General features: G+C 38.7%; 1 protein-coding gene across 1 annotated transcript in view; it reads left to right on the top strand.

Annotated features, from left to right (window-relative positions):
* The first annotated feature begins 27 nt into the window (after nucleotides 1–27).
* tmem198aa (transmembrane protein 198aa) overlaps nucleotides 28–18,569 on the top strand; it is a 40,843-nt gene continuing 22,301 nt past the window's right edge. The window contains exons 1-2 of the mRNA XM_085434246.1: nucleotides 28–511; nucleotides 16,650–16,900. Of these exons, the coding sequence (XP_085290372.1) occupies nucleotides 16,762–16,900 (139 nt within the window). The 5' untranslated portion in view covers nucleotides 28–511; nucleotides 16,650–16,761. The remainder of the gene's footprint in view (nucleotides 512–16,649; nucleotides 16,901–18,569) is intronic.

Raw genomic sequence — 18,569 nt, forward strand, 5'->3', positions numbered from 1 at the left:
CCCCCCCCCCCCCCCTCTCGTGCTGCGGGAATGGTTCAATCCGCTGAGAGTGAGAAAGACGGGGAGCACAAAGGAAGCAGCGCGCATACTGTTCGTTTAGGAGGGAGATAATTGGGTGCGTGATGTAAACATGGAATTAAAAAAACCGTAAGAGTGCATTTATTTTTCACAATGCGCTGATCCATTATCGGTGTTTAATATTACATGAGGCTCTGGCTATGGACCACGTATCTGTCTGGACAAGGGAAGACAGGCAGCAAGTGAGAAATTGAAGCCAAGAGTGGAGGAGAGGAAAGAGGAGTTGAGCATTCTTTCATCTTCGCTTCAGGGTTTTATCTGGAGTTTCTCGCTGGCTTTGGACCGAACCCGCTTCATTAAGACGTGATGTCGGGTTTTTAAGCTGACCACACCGTCAAGAACAGATTTCTTCTTCTTCTTCTTTTCACATGCTTCCCCCCTTTTGAATATAGAATGACAAAAGGAAAACACGCCAATATGTTGCATTTCTGAGGTGAGTGAGTTTTCTTTGTTCAGTACAAAATGCAGTTATTTTATTTTATCATACCACATTGATTTTTTTATGGAACCACAGAGTGCCACAAGATTAACAGTAATAAGAATAAATACATAAATAACATGCAGCACCTTACCAATAGTGTAATTAAAGAACCCTCCATGTTTCCAAATGTTAAAGCGGTTCCAACAGCCAATTGTGTAGCCCACGGCATTGTGCCAATCAGTGTAATTGCTTTTGAAAATTAGATACAGGGAGGACCCTCAGCTCAAGCTATTGTTTTCCCTCTATTGTATTCAAACCGCTGCTTAAGGGAACATTTAGTGCTCTTACACAAAACACGAGCTCTTCGAGGCTACTCAAAGGTCGCATATCAGTGACAGCCATGTGAATCCTTCATGATGTGTGGGAATTAGTAACGTGAAAGCTTGAACTCTGTTTTTAACAGCAGTGTGCATAACTGGATTGGACAGAATGTAAACACGAGGAGCACAATTGATCGGAAGGGTCGATGGAAGTCACGTGCATTCACATTCTATCTATCTATCTATCTATCTATCTATCTATCTATCTATCTATCTATCTATCTATCTATCTATCTATCTATCTATCTATCTATCTATCTATCTATCTATCTATCTATCTATCTATCTATCTATTTTCAATCAAACTCACTATCTAACAATATTTAAGCTATAAACAAAACATATAGGGGGCAGATCTCTTACTGGATTTCTACATAACCTTACTCTGCCCTGAGGTACAGTAATAGCACATGAAACATCTTCGTAATTAGTAGTTTGCCAGAGCAAAGGGAAAGTAATTATAGGCAACAACCCAGCCTATAAGTGCTCAGCCTTTATTTCCTTTGTTAAAGATGCACACGTTGTCTGTGCAACTCGCTAGTTGTGTTCTGCAAATGTCACAGCTCCAACGAGTGTTTATTAAGAGACGAAATTATTTTAAACTGATCGAAACAGAATAACTTCAAGAATAAAGACTGTAGTTATTGGCTTCATTCTCCATATATTTTAGTTGTAATTACGTGTGGTGGGGAATGTATGCACAGCTGTTAATGTGGTGCAAGAGGAGATAAACAAAAGAAGAAAAGCAGACTTTCACATGAAAAATACAAAACAAAAGAAAGCAAGAACTGTAATAGTGAAATGCTAGAGCGGGAGTTGCAGGGGATGTAAAATAGAGTGTGATTATGTTGAAGTTTGGCTGCTCTAGAATTACAGCTTATAAGGAACATTGTGGCCTTTTCCAAGCATGAAAAATTACAATGTGCATGCTAATAGAAAAGCTAAAAGCACATCCACTGTAGGTCCCTTGAGATAAAATGATGGATTTGAAGGTTGTGCAGTGTTTGAATACAGGACTACACAATCTGGAATTGCTGTGAAGGGATACTATGGGAGGGGGTGTTAAGAAGCTGCTCTGTAGTGACTGTTTGCTATGTTGCATTGAAGAGTGTACTGGTGTCAGCTCATTGAGTTTCTTGCCTTGGTGGCTGTTAAGTCTTTTAATAAGACTCTCTGATTCATTTCCATGGCTGAACTTTTGCCTTACTACAGGTGAACTTGAGGCGTGTTCTGAGAAACAAACAGCTCAAGGATTCAGCACTCGAGCTGTTTGCTGGAGTTCTGTTTTACCAATCATACATTTGTATTCAGCTCAGGATTCAACAAGTCTGGTAACAGAGCTGCTTCACCAGTGCACCTGTAGGTCTTCCAACACAGCATTACACAGTATAAGAAAAATTTCAAGCAGAATAAATGCAGTTAACATTGACTCTCTGATGGCCCTCTTTTATGTGGATCTGACAGCAATTTTCAGTCAGATCCACTTTCTCTAAATGCACCAATGCTATGCACCATAGTTACAATGGTCAGTGGGTGTTATTTACACTTCAATCTGCTCTTCTTTGATGTTTGGAATAATGTCGGCTCTTGACATCAGATTTCAATCATAGTGTCATGAAAGGACCGCTTTGGTCTGTGTTTTAAATAATGGGGCAATGGCAAAGAGGCAAGAGGAAACTGGGGACTCAAAACTGTGCCATCTGCAATGGGAATCAAACACATACCTTCAATAGGTCCATTTGAATCCACTTTAATCACTGAATGATCAACCCATATTGCGCTTTCCCGATAGTTACGTAACCATAACAAAAAGCCCACCAGTCTTTAGACTTAGGACTCTGGCCAAATTGGCAGGCTGAAAAAACGAGACGTCTATCAAGAAGTGGACACTTATTTCTCCTTGTTTCATTTCTTCTTTCTTATTAGGTCGTAAAAATGAGAAAATTCACATAAAAAATTCTTTGTATAGCACAATATCTGTGATTTTTAGTTTGAATGACGCTATCACTCCAGTGCATTTCCGTTCTTGAAAGAAAAACAGTCCAGGGAAGGTAAACAAACAAAGAAATCCTCCCCATCCAGAAATGTAATCAACACTGGGGAAGATCTTAGCTAGAAATGCACTAATAAAATTCGCTGAGGGGAGGATAAGTGCCATATATGGGCTGTCATTCATACAGAAGATATAATTCATGAATTACCAGTGTTACCGTGCACTCTATGTACCCGGCTTTGACAACAGATTATGTAAGTGCAGCATGAGCCAAGAAGTCTCAAATTCAAAACTGAGCACAAAAAGTCTGCAGGGACCCCTCAGTCTGACAGCGCTAGCCTGCAACAGGCAGCCTCAGCCATTCAGCTAACGAGGAAAGAGTGAAGAAGGATGCTGTCTGTCAAACTGCAGTGAAATAAGAACAAGTGATTTCAGGAAGAAAGAGATGGTGCAAACAAAGAAAGAGGCGGAGAGTTAAAAGAGCCAGGATAAGGAGTGTAAGTGCAGACGGAAGAGAAAGGTTAAAGTCAGTCCTAATCCCATTAATGCACGCCACTGCTGTGTTTCCACATGCTGCTTCAAAGTAATCACCACATGTGTATTTGAGTCATTCAGCTCACCAGTGCACAGTGTGGGTACCATTTAAATGATATGAGCACTTAATGAAAAAAAATTAATGGAGACCAATGTGCCATCTGTATAATGCTGCCATTGTCAGGTTGAGAGCCTTTATTTCCAACCAGATCTGACTCAGAACATGTAAAGGCCCCCAGGCAGTGTGGCATTGTGTGTGTGTGTGTGTGTGTGTGTGTGTGTGTGTGTGTGTGTGTGTGTGTGTGTGTGTGTGTGTGTGTGTTGGCTGTCATGTTGGTTTGTAGCTGGAAGGGTCTTCTAATACCATCTAAGTAGACATGTCTCTGTATCTGCTACTATTTATGTCGTAGCTGCACACAGAATTTCAAAAACTGTGTATATATGTCCATGCAGATGCACATCATTCAGAACTGTATGTGTATTAGACCAGAGCTTATATTTTTTTAAAAATTCAAATCTGGTCACAGAATGTGTGAGGCCGTTGGACATTTGTCACACATGGTGTTATCAATGTAAATGGTGCCAAACAGAGTAAAGGGAGAGTAGTGCTGCAACTGAATGCAGTTATTCAGGACGGGTCTACAGAGAGACTGAAGTGTGAGGAGCCCAGCTAATAGAATCAGGGAGAGATAGAAGACAAGGCTTTCTACAGAGAAACTGTGTGCCACAGACTACAGTTGTGTGCTCACATCACCACACTAGTTTTCAGTCATGGAAATAAATTAAATGCATTTATTCACAATGTCTGTATGTATATAGTGGATATTGTCACTTGGGTTTTGTATCAGCAATGAAAAAGGGGCTTTTTGTGAATGATCACCTGGCTCTGCAGTGTTTTCTTGTAAATTGCTTTGGCACATTGTTACTGTTTCGGTTCAGTCTTGCCAATCTCGGCAGCCACTTTGCAACTGTTGGCAGCTGTTTTCAACAATTAACTTAAGATAAATGCACTGTATGCCCATCATCAATTGGCAGACTAAGACAAATCAAAACTCAAAGGAAATTGGTGTTTGGACTTTGTTAAGTAACCTATAATATGGCTGTTTATGCAAATGTCACTCAATGTCTAACTGATGTGTAAACAGGAAAAATGCTGTTTGTCAGTTGCTATAAACAGATATCTTAACTTTTAATCTTAATATGTAAGGAAGGGACAAGGATTTTGGTATCAATAGCTTTCTGGTTTCATCTCATAACCCAGTATTTTAAGACTACATTTACAATGGAAATGTCTATATTTTGCAGTTAAACACTGAGAGTCAAACGAGTTGACCTGATGGACTCTTAGAAGACTAAGAGTTTGCATAAATATATGTGAAAAGGCAATGCACTGCAAATTCTCCATTTTGTGGATTGTTAGCGTGCATTGTGATATGTAGTCATACATCAGCTCATTTGGGACATTTGGGCAAAGACAAATGAATCCGTGAGGGATTGAAGAGGAATTTTAACGCTGTGGCTTAAAGTAGGTCTTGTGTTCAGCAGGAGAGAAAGAGAGAGAGAAGGAGCAAAGTAGTTGAAAGCAGCAGTAAGACAAATGATGCTGGAAAGAGAGATGGTGAAAGACAGAGAATGAGCTGTAATCTGATGAAAGCCTCTTTACTCCCCTGTCACCTCACCTTCAGGCCACAAGCGATGACCAAGGCTTACACAGAGATCAATGCTGAGGCCGCTAGCACACAGACACACCGAGACACCAAACACATACACATGCTTCAGACATGCGCACGCACACACTTAATGATTAACTTTACAGGGACTTTCTCTTTGTCGCCAAAGGGAGGAGGTCCCCACAACAGATTTATGTGCACACAACATAAGTAATATAAATGCACGCTCACTCCTAAGATCGCTTCACTTTAAATGCTGTAAGGCTGCCTGTGGTACACGTGCAAGGTCCAAAGTAGATAGATGGTATACTGGTTGGGTAGAAACCATGATATTACATCTAAAATGAAGAACGCATTTTGTTGCCTTTGTGTTTTAGGGGTTTATAGGTCACTCAGACATTTCAATAGACTTGTAGCTCAAAGGGAGAAAGCAGGAGTGTGAGGAGAATGCTTCACAGCTCACATACAGATCACTCTAATGCATTTAAACCTCAGCAACCAAATAATCCCAGCCAACACTGTTTTTTTTTTTATTTCTGCGTGTACTTTAGAAAAAAAAAAACAATCAAATATAAAAAAAGGGGCAAAGGAAATGAATGAGAAAAGGGGAGATCTGGGTGAAGGCGAGGAAGATAAGCAAGCAATGAAAGCTATTTAAATCCTTGTTTTTGTTACAAAAAAGTTTAATAGTAAAATGATGCAACTCAAATTGGCATTGAAATAGCCTTGAGTTTTGTTTTCGCTAGAACAGAAGTAAATAGGAAATTGTGTCATTAATTTCTTCTAGCAATAACAATGCACTGTACCTTGTTATGACTGTTCATTTAGAACAACATTTTACTTCCTGATTTGCCATATATACTATGGTAATGAGACATTTTTAAGCTTTGTAAATTGAATTTTTTTAGCTAAGCATGTTGTCCATGATGTAGTTTAAACGTAAATGGATTGATGGATGGAAATAAATTAGACCTCTCTGAGGTCCATATATATATATGTATATACGGAGAGAGAGAGAGCTCGATCATCGATAAATATTCAGACATTTGAGCTGCAGTGGTTGTGATTTCTGTTAAGGAGTGAAATGAAGCAACAGCTCATGAGATCAGTTTTATATTTATTTATTTATTTATTAGTTTCAGGTTGGCCATTCTTGTATTTTGCTCGTTTGTGTTGTTGTGTTTGCACATCTCTGTTGCTTGTGGGGCTCGCACACAAGAATTTCACTCGCATGTGCTGTGCCAGTGTGCCTGCACATGTGATGTGACAATAAAAGTGATTTGATTTGATTTGATTTGATTTATCCCAGGCCACTCGTGGCCACTACGGATATGCCAGAGAAAGTCTTTGAAATTGAAATTCAGGTCTCACCAACTATCATCAACAACACACCAAATGTGGTGAAAACACACAAAGTGTCTGTCCTATGATAAAAGAATAAAAATAAAAGATTAGGTCAAATAATCTAATGACTATATTCAAGCACTGAACATGTCTAAAGGTTCAAAGAACTTCACACATTCACACGCACTTTGTACATACAATTTTAAATGGGCATGCATGTATGCATGAAATGTGTCCGTGGAGTGTTTTTGACTCTTTGACTCTGATTGTGGCTGGTTTTAGCCGCTTTTAGCTGCTGAGCCAAGTGCCTTTCTCTTTTCATTTTCCCTCTATACTCCCCCATTCCTTATCTATTAACTTTGGGCAACTTTTCTAACTGTTTTCTGTCGAAAATCAGGCAGATGTTGTGCGCATTGCCGATATGCAGATAGATGCAAGTGGCAGTAATGCTGGTGGGAGATAGTGTCATCTGATGTGCGGATTATGCTGTGTTATCAGTGGTCAAGTTAGCTGTTCCTAGCAGGCTACAGCAACCCTCAAGCCATTGAGAAATGTCCTGGTGATATCAAAGAGCAGCTCAGCACTTTGTCATTACCACTGTAGGAACTAGTGCAATTGGCACATCATTGTCATACCTTATAATCACAGTGTAACGCCCAGCTCTGCATGACAAAGGTCACCAACGCACACGTACTGCCTTTTCTTTAAAGACGGCGCTGACAAAGCTGTCACATTGCTGCTAACCTCCTTATTGAAATAAAGACCACTATGCTTTCATAATGGTTGAACAGCAATAATTTTACCTTTCATGTCAGAGGTGAGCTAAATAACAGTAATTTCAGTGTCTCTTTTTTTCCACAGCACTCTTTAATGAGAGCAGGTGTTAGACTGGAGCATAATGCTACATGTCTTTCACAAGCTAGCCAGATTCCTCGCACACATAGACACACACACACAAACGCACATACACACATGCACAGTAGTAGTCTTTTTGGTGACAGATGGACTAGATGGAAACAGTCATCCTGTCACATGCACACGAACGCTGTCCCTTTCTCTTTTCACTAAAAACAGAACAGAAGTGTGACAACGCAGATAAATAGTAACCATTACGTGGCTGTTTTCCTGAATCAAAATATCTTAAATAGTGGGACAGAAATATGAGATGAAAAGAAAAGCAGACAGCTTGAAAGTCTTACCTAGGTGTGTGCAAATATACAAATATTCACCCACATTAAAACCATTGACAAGTGGAGTGAATAACACTGTTACAGTGCAGCATTCTGCTGGGAAGCTTTCTTTCATGGCATTCATGTGGATAATATTTTTGACATTTGCCACCCACCTAAACACTGTTGCATTGTGGCAATGACAGCGTCTGATCCCTCCACCAGCACGACAGCCACAATGCAAAACCTGTTCAGGAACAACTCGAGGAACTCAGCAAAGAGCCTCAAGCACTGGTCAGGCTTCCGGACTCACAGATTTCAGTCGGATCACGTAATAACCGTGATCCATGGAGGCCCCACCCAACCAACCTACAGACTCAAATTATCCAACACCCCTGTGCCAGACACAACAGGACACCCATGGAGACCCTCTGTTTATTCCCTGATGGGTCAGAGATATTGTGATTGCATGAGGAAGACACAAAGAATTAAGCAGATGGTTTTTAATCAATTTACGTCAGCCTGTAAACAAAGATTGTTATGTTTTGAGACGTAATTAATGTACCCATGGCTCTATGAGTGATAGATCAAGAAGTGTTTCCTTTGAGTTCTCCAATATGCCAGTAAAACAACTATACCAGTTTAACCTTCAATAATAATGTAAAAGTCCATCAATATTTGACCTTATCAACATCTGAAATGTTCACCATCTACTTTCTCCACTGTCCAGTGATCCTCTGTAGTATCTTGTCAACCTCACCAGGGAGCAAGCTTGATATGTCAGTAATACCTCTAGTATTGTTAGGAAGGTTTACCGTGAACTAACCAGACTAAATCTTCATCCCGCTTTATCCTACTGAACTGCAGCTCACTGAGCGTCATTCCCATTTACTGTAACACACCTGCAGGTAAACCTTCTGAAACAAAAGGTTTGACTGCACAGGCGACACGCACAACATTAACCAGTCAGTAAATCAGGGTTACGGAGGACAATTATGCATGTAAACACTCACGCAGCAATGTTTCACATTTTAAAGGCACATTAAGTTTGGTTAGCTGTGATTTTTAGCACCAGAGTCATTAGAATCAAAATCAGAATACTTTATGATTCCCAGAGGAAATTATGTGGTCCAAAGAAGTTAAAGTACCACATTAAATAATACAATATATCACAAAATAGCTGTAATATGTAAATATGCCCAACATATTATTACACAAAATAAATATGAAGTATAAAGTCGAAATTCAGGTACCCGCCCCTCTTATCAAATCTACATTTTGCATTTGAAGATTTTTGCTGTCAAGCACAATACCAGTCGATGCACGTCTGAGCTGTAACACCAGAAAGCAACATTTTAAAAAATTTAACAGTATCATCACTTTACAGAAACAGGTTGTTCCTTTGTACTCTCGACAGCCTTTTTGCAACACACTGTCAAGAGTTTTCTAGAATTTCTTTTTTAAAGTGAACATTTTCACAGTGTGGTCTTTTTATTATGCAGAGTAATGACAGCAGTGGTTTTTTGGAGTTGAGTCAAAGATCTCAGAGGTAAATATTTTAAACCCTCGACAAATGAAACAAAAACTTGTCTGCCTGGATGTAAAAAGGGGCTGTTTTTCTAATATTAATGAGCATAATGCAAAACATATTTGCTCATTATTGTTTTGTAAATATTCTTTGCATTTTGCCAGCGTGAATCCCTTATTCTCCATTCTTAACCATACATGTTGTTTGCTATATTTCCTCGGCATAGGCTGGATGTGTTGTTGGAAAGTCTAGATTTGTTTCTTTCTTCTTCTTTAAGTTATATCCACTGTTTTCCTTTTTAACACTGAAGTCTCCCATAAACACGTGATAATAGGATGAATTTCACAGTTGTTCCCGCCTCCAAACATATTCTTGTTCTTGAAATTCGGTGTGTGTGTGTGTGTCTGTGTGGCCTTGCTGTTTTATGTTGCGCTCTTTCTCTTTGTAATTTCCCCCCTCCCTCTCTCTTTCTCTGTCCGGCCTTTGCAATCTCCAACCCTGAAGAGCAGCGTGTCCTCGTTCTGGTGATGCTCCGTCGCCAGCGCTCAGTTAGGGGCCTCTGAAATATTCATGCCGACGCGCATATACACACAAAACTAGAAACACACACAGACACAAACTATTTCAAACCCTTCATCTTTTTCTCCCTGTCAGTTTGCCCATATCTACAGAAGATTAGAAAATATAATTTATCTAGCAGCAGGTTTAGGGAGAAACAGCTTTACACTTGCAAACACTCACACACTCTCATGTCAGCGGCAGAGGCTGAAACAAACTATGCAATTCCTCTGAATTTCTACACAATACGGGTTTTACAATATTTACTGTACTTATATACTTTGTTTTTGTTTTTGACGTGATAATGTACAGGTGTGAAATATTTTTGCTTGAGATTTTTTATATAAAATGTGTCTTTTAAAGCGTGTATATTGTTTCTGCATCAAAGATCTTGAGAACAGAAAAGTCAACGCACTCACAGAAGTGAAGTCACACCTCACTGTAAAAAGCTTGCACAGTTTTGGGGCCAGAGATACAAGCTGGCATGTAGCAGAACAAATCATAAAACACTTATTACAGTGCCAGCAGTGTTCAGATTTGATCTGTGACCTTAGACTATCATCTCATTTGGAGGAAAGAGGAACAGTAGCAGAACTCCAGCAGGGAGCACATCAACAAGCAGAAAGGTTATTACGCTGCCAGCGGTTTTGATATGTGTCCTAACATTATTGGCCTGTTATTTTCAGTCTGACAGAGGAATGCAAGCAAGGATATAGTGGAGCAAATCATCATGTGTATTGTGTCAAGGGGTTCTCTGGTTTGATTTAGGGCTCCTTTTTTAAACAGAAGCTTTCTTTTAAGCTTAACAGCTAAACATTTAGATTGAGCTGGCTCTTATGTTTAACTGTCGTGCAATGTGAGTAACTTAGGTCACCACAAAGAAACAGATTTTTTTTAGACTGAACAAACATTTGTTTCTCCATGTTGTAATAAGAAAACCTGCGCATTAAAGTGTTGTGCAAAAAGTAATTATATTTTGCTACTAGGGAGAAACTTTCTTGTCATTTTAAAGTTGTCTTGAGCAAGAGTTCCCCAGGCTTTCTGTCAAAAGTCTCTCAAAGTTTATCTTTGGACATTGCTTTTTCACTAATTCTCAGTCAATTCGTGGACTTTTTTTTATATACCTCTGAGCACTGACCTTAGAAATCATTCAAGCAATAAAAAACGCACCTCAGTAAAGGGATGAACCTGTGTTTTGTCTACACAGAAAACTTAGCAAAGAATCTATTTTAAATTGTACCTTTAGACACCTTGTTACTAGCCGCCTGTTACCAAACCATAATTTGTTCCCATTTATTTTATTGAATGCCAAAGATAACACGATTTGACAGGCAGAAAATAGCATTTGTGCACCAACAAGATGATTCTGAAAGAGCTGTTAGCTGAAAACTTGGCAAAGCTTGGCACAGTGTGCCCTGGAAGGGAAACAGTGAGAGAAAATGCAAAAGTATGCCAAATTACACAAGATCCGCCGCCATAATGTGCTTGAATGAGCACATGTGAGGTACACTGAAGTAAAAAATGAACTCACTTAATGAACTCGGATAAAATCGATGTCACAGATCCTGTGTCTAAAAAGGTTTGTTTGGTTTCTCTCTAGACTTTACATGCAAAACCTCTCTGTGCAGTATTATGATCTGTCTGATCTATAGCCTCATTTTTTTTTTGTTTTTCTCCATTATCCTAAAAAAATTAACACAATTCTAAGTGATACATAACATCTGCCACATGTGTCAGCTTTATTGCTGATGTATTAGGGCAACAACAACAGTTGCCTCGAGGAGCTTTATATTGTAAGGTAAAGACCCTACAATGATACAGAGAAACCCCATACTATTCTCTGTAGTAAACAAAAGCACTGGACAAACTCAGTTACATTGGCCTGAGGCTCAGGGTGAAAAGCTGAAGTCATAAGAATTTGTCCCATGGGTACACTGAATATCCAAGCAGTATTTTATATCCATTCATAATTATGGTTGTTGAAGTAGTTCCTGTGAACAGAGTGATCAGTAGACAGGATATTACATCACCTCTCGATCTATGTCAGTACCAGAGGTAAACATGTTCTCATATGGAGCTTCAAGGAAATGGCTGTTGAGGCCATAATACACTCCTGTTGATCTAGCATTCGGTTCAGAGGATGTCCTACTATGTTGGTGAATTCTAAAGAGGAGCTGAATAGGGTCAAAGGTCGGGACTTTCTGTTGCCAGGAGCCTCAAAGAAACCATCACTGATTGGCTCTTAAAATGCACATTCCCTTGGAGACGAGCTCCCTGTCCCATTTGCGGGGTCCTTGTACCGCCGCTGGTTGTTATAGCAACAGACAGGACGTGACATTGTTGCATAATATGCTGTTTTTACTCTTCCCCGTTCTGACCTTATTGGTGGGCTATTTTCTAATCAACTATTTCTCTGCTGGTGCAGGGCAACAGGTCACCACTGACTGTTAATGGACTTAGTCATCACCCAGTGAAACAGACCTGAGGATGAAACTGGATGGTTGCTGGATGATTGCTGTTGTGTTAATGGAAGATTTATGTAATTTACCAGCCTGATATGACATTAAACATTAGAACAGTGCTTTGGATAAAAGGATGGTACTCAAACCCTACCATTTTCCTTCTGTGTGAGCTTAAATAATGTAAATAATCATTAGATGGAGACATTTTAGAACTCACTGGAATCCGACTAGTTGTGCGACAGTATCTCCCTGATGTCTCCTTGTGACTGTGGGGGTGTCAACAGTCCAGGCTTAGCATGCTTGTTAGCAACCAATGTGTATCTAAGCAACGCACCATGTCATCCAAGAATTTATGTGTCTTTGAGCAGCAAAGTACTTCATTTTTGTCTCCATCTGTAATATTGGATGCATGCAAGGAGAAGAATTGAATTCCACACAGACCTGACAAACTTATCAGTTTTACTTTATCAGATTTTTGGCAAATGTGATAAAGAGCAAACAATCACCAAATGCACAAAAACAACAACGTTTTATGTAGTTCGAATTGTAGACAGGGTTCTGATTCAGAATAAGAAGTAAAGGACAGCTTTAGATTTCACTATGTTCTTATTCTTTTTGGCATTGCGGTAGAGTCCATTGTCATGAATACTCAGTTGGGTCTTCCTCCTGACTCAGAGAGCCTGTGGTGTAACTAAGCTGCAGCATTCACAATCTGTTTCACCACTGGAGTGGAGGCAATTATGAAGTGGAAGTCTTCCATTTGCTTCTCAGTTTTTTTGTTTGTTTGTTTTTTACCAACTCTGCACAGAATGTAAAACAGTACAGTTTTTCTTTTGGTTTGAAACTGAAGCTCAGGATGGCAAGATTTTTTTAACGATTTGTTAGAAAGGAATAGGGTAAATATTTCTCCTTTAGAATGAAAAGTCAAGATTAAGCTTTCCTAAACATTTCCTGTTTTGAATAATTTATAGGCTTGTGCAGCATTGGCAGTATTATACCCTTGCTTAATTCTTTCAAGTTTGCAATACTGAGCATGCATGTTATTACATTTTTACTTTTTTTTTACTTCAAATATTGGAATGTGGCCAACCAGATAACTTTCTAGAAACTTTTCCTTAACTTTATGAACCTCACCACCCTTTAGTTACTAAGTTTTACATTAATATTCCATTACAGTGCCAGTGTGTATATATGTATGAGCTTTACTGCTGATTTTTTCCTTTTCACTTGGCCCACCCCTTTCCTCCTTCCATCATAGTTATGCAGTCGCTTATTGAACAAGAACGTTGCTTTTTTCACTGCTGATGGTGTGTTCTTATTCTTGTTCTGTTCAATAAGACTACATGTCAGACTGACATCTGCTTACCACTGAATTCTTCCTGCTCTAGCGAGCCACAAGATGAAGGGCTAATATGCTCTTTATCTTATTTTCCCTGCAGGTGGTGAGACTTAATATTTACAAGTAACATTTAATCCAGATTGAAATTTTATTCCATTTTCATTTCTTGTGATGTCTTTTTTCTGTGTCACACTTCTTTCCTACAATACATAATGTCATAGCGTAAAACGTCGAAAAGCAGGCCGACTGTGCACTCCAGACGTGTTAAGATGCTAAACATCACCTTGTGCGTGCATGTAGTTGAGTCTGCTTGCCACAGTGCATCATCATCACCCGCTAATTTATTACTAAAGAGCACGGGCTTACTTTTCTGTGTAATCAGGCGTAATATGAATGTGTATCTGCCCAGGTTACATTTGCATACATGTGTGCATTCTTTTAAATATAAAGCCAGGAGAGGCAGAGCGTGTGCGAGTATGTCTTCCATGCTTGGATATGACAGGAGAGTTGAACTGAAGGATAACGCCTTAAAAAGGTGAAGGAACCAGAGTAACAGAACTTAAAATTTAGCATGCATCCCTAGGAGACTATAAAGAGAGCAGACTCCATTACACTGATGTGCACTGGTAGCAGAACTACTGAACTATACTGTACCTAGGACAATATAACACACAGTAAAATAATTTAAGTCTCCTCAGTTCCACCAGTACAGAGAATGTAGAACAAATAGTTCCCATTTGTACAGGATTTACATTTTAATGTATGACCGTGTATCGTTTTTAAGTCTTTTAGTAAGTCTGGGACTTCATTTGACAAAAAGCTTAAGATTTGCAGATTCTGACCAAGATGACATGAATTCACATACGGTCAGTGGACACAGCTGAAAAGCAATAATCTGTGTGAAGAACAGCTTTAGAAAGTGCCTGAATTGCTTTAGAAAGTGTTTGAACAGCTTGATAAACTACTGCAGCTGTTCTTCCGTGAAATAACGACAATGCACAGTAAAATAGTCCAATAATGCTTCCTTTAAACGTATCCACAGTTGAGTGTGTCTTAGTAGGCCTTAATTTGCGTCTCAGCTGGAAATGAAACCATTGGGGTTTGGTGCCTGAATAAGTGTGGAGCTCTATGTGGGTGTTTGGCTAATAGCGCGAGTCAATGATCCATGAATCTCACGCTTTACACTGCAATTGTATGTTTCTTTTTTCCTTTCTTTTCAAAATTGATTTGAAATGGACTTTTAGAAGATGCCTCAGTGCTACTTTTTATTTCTGAAACTGGAATGTTCTGTATGCTATTATGTCAGGCCAGAGTTTGACACTGTAATTGACTGACATTCCCCTCAGCTAACTTTGCTCAAAGTCTGTGAAACATAACTAACTTTGATCAGTTTATCACCTGAGAGCAGAAATGCTTCTAAAAAGACCAAAGTGGAAGTCATGCACATTTTAATCCTACAAAAGCCTGCAATCGCTTGAAGAAACATATGACAAAGGAGTTTCTGAACAGCGTGTGTTTGACACCAGATGGAGCTGATCTCCTTGTGTGTTTTTGTGGCACAAAGAAGATTCATTAAGAATGAAGTTATCAAGGAGACCGTGTTATCAGCGCTAGAATATGGTACATTATGCAAAGGCACATCTCCTAGAAAGCAAACTGTGAACTTAATAGCTTCTCATAACATAATATTAAGAGCATCCAATGCATCACCTACCCTGTGTATTTACAAATTAAAGTCAATTACACATAGCCACCCATCTTCTTCTGCTTATCCGCCTCGCCTATCCCAGCTATGACAGCAGGAGAGAAGGGGACGGCTCATCAGTCTGTAGCGGGGCTAACACAAATAGATAGACAGGCATGCATTCACACTCATATTCACATCTAGAGCCACTTTAGAATCACCAGTTAACCTAACCATGTTTTTGGACTTTGGGAGGGTCCCAGTACCCAGAAAGAACCCACACAGGTACAGGGAGAACATGCAGAATCCACACAGAAAGTATTAAAGGCCAAGGACCTTCTTCCTGTGAGGCAACAGTGATAACCACTATATACTATGTATAGTAATATACATAGTAATAACACTGATTTACTAGTACAATATAACCTTGCTTTTACATTAGTCATTGAACTTTGGATTTAGTTATCTATACTTAATTGTGCATTATTTTTTGTCTATGCTTTTCTATACATGCATATGAATTATGCTTATTTTTTATATATCTATTTATATGTGTTTATTACTTTATTTAATCAGGAGTAGTATCCTAATATTGTCATTATATTCTGGTTTCACTCAGTACAGTCACAACACAGGCTTTCTATTGTATTCTATTCTATTCTATTCTATTCTATTCTGTTCAACACTATATTGTTATACTGAAGTATGGACTTTGTGAATTATCAACTTGTTTTTCTATGTCAGAGAAATATATACCTAAATCTACAAAAATCTTTATTTTCATTAAATCATAAATTTGGTTACTTAAAATACTAATTTTAGATTTAGGTGTTACAGGATCGGTATATTCTTAACCTGGGTAAATGGTTTAAAAGCCCAGTAGAATATCTGAAAAAGTTACAACACAGAGTATTTGTTGAAAACAAGGAATATTTGTTCTTTTAGGTCATGTGAAATGTTCGCAGAATGAATGGTTTTAGAGAAGAGTTCATGTAATATTTCAGTGAGTGAACAGATCAGTGGCAGAGTGCAGGCACAAGCACTGATGTGAAATTATTAAGGGGTTTTTACATTAATCGTTTCGTAAACCTTAGCTCTGGCGTACAAATAAGAGGTCTACAAACAGCCTCTTACTTGTGTCGCAAATTTCCCACGCCATGCAAATTTATGCAAATTCATTCTGTTGTTTTTTTCCATGGCAACAACTTGAATATGTGTGTGTGTTGCATAGCTCCTGCAACTGGTCGAACTTTATACTGTACAGCCAAGTGAATGATAGTGGCTGAATTGCATTTTATCTGCAGCAGTACTCATGGTTGTGCTGAGATGTTTCTTTTTTCAGAAATATGGAGCATGCTTAGTGTATAGTCAGCACTCAGAGCTGAGTACTTAAAATGAACAATCAATAATAATTCTCTCTTTCTTTTCCTCATCCCTTCTCACTGTTGCCCTCTCTTTCCATCATTCTTTTTTTCTGTCCCGCCCTTAGACACGTCTCCGTGGGTGAGGCCCACTGATCCAGAAATTCCTTCAAACCCCCTCAATCCCTTCCCCCTACCCTCTTCTCTCCTTTAGACCCCGTCGCCTCCACTTTATCCACCATGACTTCCACAAGCCAGCTGTTTGGCTTGGCTGAGGTGGGGCTGAGGTGTGACCAGGAGATTGAGAGGAGATATGAGATTGTGCCCTCTGTGGTCTGCTCCATGTGCTGCCTCTTTGGAATCATCTATTGCTTCTTTGGTAAGTGATTAACTAAAAAGAAAGAAAGAAAGAAATCAACATTAATGAAAATTTTAATAGCAGTTTCTATCTTAAATATGAAGCACTTTGAACAGCCAATTATATTAGTTTATGGAAAAAGAGAGAAAAAAAGACAGCAAGGTTACAAATTGCTGGAAATGTCAAAGTAAACCTCCAATATTATAAAGATAGAATCATCTTAAAATGTATCCAAGATCAATATATGACTTTCTTTCATCCATTATGCTCTAATTCTAAGTTACCTCAAAGCAACTCTCTTGCATACAGACTAGAGCCCTTCTGTGTGGCCATCTGCCAGCAGCAGTAATAACAATGGAAACGTTGCGAGTCAATTTATTTTTATGTACAAACGCTGATTAAAAAATTGCTAAAGCATGGTGCCAAAACCCCATGAAATCCCTACTCATCATTTTCAGTTCATCCTGCTCTGCTGGTCTATGTATATTATTGATTTAAGGGCACTACAGTGTAGTTCTCTTGTTTCTGACTCTGTGAGTCAATATTGAGTTCTCATACAGCAGCAAAGACTACTGTGACTTTAGTGGGTGTGTGTTTTTGCTTCACTTTGGTGAATGAGTTGCACTAAAACATGGCGAACACACAGCGTGGACTGAGCTCAAGTAAAATCCAGATATTAAAGCGATCGCGATCAGACTAAAACATGCTGTCATTCCGCTTCTTATTCTAAGTCATGTTTCTTTTTCTTTTAACTAAAAGTTGTAGGAATACTGATTTTTTTTTAAACTTGCACAAAGTTTTGCAATTAATAAAAAGTGCCGTGCCAAAAAGGCAGCAGACCTCCTGTTGTGTGTTTTTTTTAATCTCCTCTGTGTCTTCAAATGTCTGGACATTTGAAGACATTTGCACAGGTCCATTCATTAAAGAACGAAGTCCTTATTGAGGCTTAGTTTTGTGCTCAGAGAGAGAGAGACTGCATTTTATTGGATCATAAGTGAGGGGTCACTCTAATTAGTTTGGATGCAAAGTCATTACAGGAATGTGTAATCAATAAATAATCAGGGTAAAGCGATCTCCCTGTTTATCTAAAGGAATGATTAATGTGAGAAATACTCACTTGCAGCTATTTTTTTCATTTAAGTGCCGGAAATTTTCATCTTCTCTGCTTTCTGCAAGTTAATGATAGTTTGGCACGGCCTGTAGGAATGAATACACATAAGATCAAATGCATAGCCTACTAAACTGGGATTTTTCTGTACTTTCTGTACCCGAGAAGACACTTTTCTTATGCATTTATTGATATTGATGTGATGTGATATCCATCAACCTTTCCACAATGATTTCTTTCTTCCATAGGAGAGGTGATCTTACTTTTGCATACAGTGTTTTGTGTACAGACAAATGAAATCACACAACACAATAAAGGAGTAATTCCTCAAATTCACAGGTGTGTATTTAAGCCTGAAACGTGCAGCTGCCGGTGAAACAAAGAATTTATCCAACATAGATATATTTTCTGGTATGAAATCCTTGAAATTATTTAGGTTTTCTTTTTTTTTTTTTTTTGGTAGTCTTGCATGGTCAATATCCAGTCAAAGAAAACACATGAAATTGGAGTCAGATTTAGAAATGGTCTGTTTGTAAGCCGGTGGAAAATCTATTTTGACAATGAAAAAACAAATAAACAAAA

This window comes from Copadichromis virginalis, linkage group LG16 (genome assembly GCF_057382275.1).
Source record: "Copadichromis virginalis isolate Kocher_CV1m ecotype Utaka linkage group LG16, C_Virginalis_male_GT1.1, whole genome shotgun sequence".
In the NCBI taxonomy this organism is placed as follows: Eukaryota; Metazoa; Chordata; class Actinopteri; order Cichliformes; family Cichlidae; genus Copadichromis; species Copadichromis virginalis.